This window comes from Carassius carassius, chromosome 15 (genome assembly GCF_963082965.1).
Source record: "Carassius carassius chromosome 15, fCarCar2.1, whole genome shotgun sequence".
Lineage (NCBI taxonomy): Eukaryota > Metazoa > Chordata > Actinopteri > Cypriniformes > Cyprinidae > Carassius > Carassius carassius.
Window position 1 is genome coordinate 19,491,992 of NC_081769.1, and position 4,222 is coordinate 19,496,213.

The 4,222-nt window shown below is 32.9% G+C and overlaps 1 protein-coding gene across 1 annotated transcript; it reads right to left on the minus strand.

Moving 5' to 3' along the window:
- Positions 1-266: 266 nt before the first annotated feature.
- Positions 267-3,984, minus strand: si:dkey-79d12.5 (maternal B9.15 protein). The gene is made up of 5 exons (XM_059567827.1): positions 3,601-3,984; positions 3,275-3,455; positions 2,382-2,519; positions 1,924-2,221; positions 267-1,688 (listed from the first exon to the last, which is right to left on the minus strand). The coding sequence occupies exons 2-5, from the start codon at positions 3,445-3,447 to the stop codon at positions 1,494-1,496; spliced, it is 804 nt and encodes a 267-aa protein (XP_059423810.1). The 5' UTR covers positions 3,448-3,455; positions 3,601-3,984; the 3' UTR covers positions 267-1,493.
- Between the last annotated feature and the right edge of the window lie 238 nt (positions 3,985-4,222).

Below are 4,222 nucleotides of genomic sequence, written 5' to 3' on the forward strand. Positions count from 1 at the left end.
AGAAATGACGTAATGACCTTGGGCCATGTGACGCACTAGTCCCATGTGGATCCTTCCGCCAGGGCATCCTGTAGCACAGAACCTACAATAATCACCCCAATAAGTGTTTAGTCCAATTCAGTCTAGGAGCCCATGAAGAGTATTAAATTAGAATGGTTCCATCATATATTTGGCTTAATTTCAGAGGTTAGAATGTTGTTAAAAAGCTTACAAAGATCCTATAACCCTCTTTTATATTTACCATAATCAAATAAGAAATAAAACTGTTACTGTTTTAGTAATAAAAAATATATTTGTAACATCCATTGGACATAGCTCATTACTTTTTTGCTAAAGGAGAAACAATATTTACAGTGAATGCATAACAGCAAAACAAATTTTAAAGATTACATGGAAAGAAAGGACACATATGCATTTGAAGAAAAAAAAAAGCCAAATTTGTAAATAAAGCATAGGTCATAAGTTTAACATACAAAACTACACACAATTAATTTATATAATAATAATGATATAGCAAAGGTCAAATCTAAAAAGGCAGGTTATTAAAACATTTCTGCTGGTACACATGACAGCGATTGTGAGATGACACTGTACACTTTTACATGCAGTGTTTACAAAACAAATACTACAAGAAGAAAATCCGTTATGTACAATCAAAATATCAAGATAATTAAATGTGGAAATATGGCTTGTAATGAAATTGTCTTGAGGCAATGTGTACTACCACCTAGTGGTATTGGAAAATAATACAGTACAATTATCATCATTTAATGCAGTCCTCTCTACATCTTGAGCAGATATGATTATTCTTAAAAGTGAATTCCCATTAGTCAGGAACTTCAGTAGACTATATGAGATTATTTTTTAATAGAAAAGGTATAGGATGCTTGTTGTTTTAGAGGTAACTTCATAAACTATTACACCTGAGCTGAACTGCTGGTAATATTTGGGAATGTGCACCCAATGAGTATTTCAGTGAATAACTAAATTCACTCAAAACAACTACTCCAATAAATATAACTCAAGTATTCTATGAATAAAAAGTTACTAAAACATTAAAACAATCCCCACAGAAGCTACTGGAAAAGTTTTGATTTCCATATATGACTGAAAAAATTTCAAGTATGTGGTAATCCATCTTTGGTAAAGTTGAGAAATAATTCCTGTACGGTTTGTGATCAAGTAAAAACAGAGCCAGTGTTTTGTGCAAGAGAAGTTTAAACATACTGACTGACCATTTTAAGCGCATAAAAACCTAAAGCTAAAACCCAAAGAAAAAATAAATAATGGCAGAATAGGTCAAACGAAAAGCTTAAAGTTCATTTCAATTAATAAGCCCAAAATCAGTAAAAAACAAAAAAAACAAAAAAAATAAAGTTAAATAGTTGACATGCTTGACACTATATTTCAAGTTTATAATTTCATTCTAATATGCTATAAAGTTCCCTGCAGATTGGCAGATACGTCTTACATTATAGATAGACTGGTTTAGGTTACCCTTTCACTGTCCCCCAGGTTTGGAGGGTAGCGTGAGGCACAATGAACTGAGGAGGGGCTTTGGGAATGACGTAGTAAGCAAACAGCGGAGAAGGTGCCGGTGCACATACAGTCGTGAAGAACATGCCTCTCTTCTTCTTGTAATGGGGCCACATCGGTGCAGGGTTATAAAAGTACTGCGGGCCAGGGATCTGTTAATGACAGAAAATGTTTTATAATGTTAGTTTAATTACTTTTTTAATTGCAGCAGTTGCCCTTTTTTCTACCTTTTTTTACTTGAGTGTAAATTGCTGAAGTGAACTTTAAAGGGACAGTACACCTTCAGTTACTGGTCCATTGGAATTGAAAAAATAATAATATGCATGTCAGTGGAGACCAGCAACTGAAGTTGAACTATCCCTTCAAGCAATCCATAATGGTACTTACCTGAGCTGGAGTAAACTTGCATGGCCCTTTAGATTCCCTTGCTTTAGATCTTGCTGTATGGACTGTATTCTTCACTGTTCTCTCCTCTGCTTTTTTTGTTTCGTTCTCTTTCACCTCCTCTTCTGTATCACTTGAGACTGCTGAGCCACAGTCAGATGAGGTCGCTGAGTGGTAGTCGGATGTATCCAGATTCACAGAATCCACTTGGCTAAAAGTATCACCCTGATTAAAGTCCCTTTCCTCATCCTCCACTTTAGTAAACTGAGCGACTGTAAAATATCTGCCATTCTCTCCAGAACTGCGGGAACATATCGTATGAATGTGAACCATTACTTTTAGTGAAAGGTTCTCACTTCACAGAACATGTCGAGTATAATCATTCATAAAAAGGCCAAAAAGAACAGTCTTTTTTAATTGATCTAATAGCAAGCCTTTCACAAAAGTATTGTAGAACTTACCGCACACACACCTCCGAAGGATCGATCCAGATCGTGATCTCCCGAGGAAAACCTAACTCGCTTGGCTTTAAGCCGCTCTCCATGCACGCTTGTGATACCGATTCATCACAGGGAATTTTGTCATTTATTCTGATGCATCTGAGTAGGGAATAAAAAAGGGTCATTGTGAATGACTGCTATGTACGTTTGTAGGTCTTTCATATATTACCTCATGTAGAGTATGAGTTTACACTTATACAACAAATTAACCTGTCAGATTTTTTAAAGAAATTCATGTTTTATTTAGCAAGGATGCATTAAATTGATCAAAATTAAAAACATTTACAATGTTAAAAAAGAATTTCATGAACAAAATGCTGTTATTTTGAAATTTCTAATAACCAAAGAGTCCTTGAAAAATGAATCGCACGTTCAATTAAAAAAAATATTAAGAAGTACAACTGTTTGATAATAAACAGATATGTTTCTTGATTTCCTAATCAGCTAATTAGAATGATTTCTGAAGGATCATGTGACACTGAATACTGGAGTAATGAATGCTGAAAATTCAGCTTTGCCATTACAGAAATATACTACATTTTAAAACAAGTTCAATTTGGAAACAGTTACTTTAAACTGTAATAATATTTTGTAATATTACTATTTTTAATGTATTTTTGTATTTAAAAAAATGCAACCTTGACCCTAATATTTTAAACAGTAGTGTATATTTACTGGGAAAATGTTGAGAAAAGTTATTTTGATATATTTATTTAATATTGCATTGATCAGAGCATTACACATCATAATTCAAAACAAAACCCTTTTAATATATAACTTATAACTAGAATATATAACTTTCCTATAAAAAAGTATAATAAACTATAATAAATTAGTAAATGCTCTTCATTTACCTGTATGCCTGTCCTTTGCAAGGATTGTCTGGGTACCAGTGGCCAGTGAACTTTTTAAGCAGAAGCTCTTGTAATTTAGCAGCGAAAAGTTTGGCTTTAATTTGATCCACACCTCCACGCTCCACTACCAAACCTTTCAGAAAGTTCACCGCAGCACTCACTTCCTTCTTCATTCTCACCACTATAAATAAATAAAAAAGTTTAATAGGCTTCTTTTATATTCAAATAAACAAAAAAAAGAATACCTTTTAGTTTCTAGTCACCTGCCAAAAATATATATAAAAAAAAAAAAAATCTCATGCGTAACCACAACCTGAAACACCTACAGTTTTGTAGGTCATCTCTATTGGCATCTGTGATAGAGGAACTTCCATGAGCATTGTTTTCTGTTTCCTCTGACACGTGTTGAAGCTGTGTCAGCTGTTACTGAACTCCACATGTGAAGACTTGTCATACTGATAACATGCCACAGCCATAATTTGCATTACAGGCAAATAAGATACAAATAAGAAAAAAGAGTCACTCTTTTTCCAACAGCATATTGCTAAATAAGGTTAACAGTTGCAAATTTAGACACATAAAAGTGCAAATAAACATTTATAAATAATAAACCTTTGGACTCACATTGGAGGTCATATTTAATAAGTATTTTCATAATGCTATATTGCTGAACAAGATACCTGACATAGGCCACTCTTAAACTTTTTATGAATTGAACGATTTTATATCCAAGTCATTCAAAGGTTCAATGAAAAATTCAATGATCATGACCTGAGCTTTTTTTTTTTTTTTTAGTTAATAAAACCAAAAGAAGATATGTTTATTAAATGTTTTATTCTACAATTAACAGTTACTGTTTAAATTAAACTTTGGTTTTTACCTTGTGAATAATGATAGTCTATGTATGACAATTCATTAGTCTTTGTTAATTCCAAGAAAAAAATCAGG

Coding starts and splice junctions, on each gene's coding strand:
- si:dkey-79d12.5 (XM_059567827.1), bottom strand. CDS start 3,447: ATGAAGAAGGAAGTGAGTGCTGCGGTGAACTTTCTGAAAGGTTTGGTA. Junction 2,222..2,381: donor CCTTCGGAGGTGTGTGTGCG/GTAAGTTCTACA, acceptor ATGTTCCCGCAG/TTCTGGAGAGAATGGCAGAT. Junction 1,689..1,923: donor GCAAGTTTACTCCAGCTCAG/GTAAGTACCATT, acceptor TGTCATTAACAG/ATCCCTGGCCCGCAGTACTT.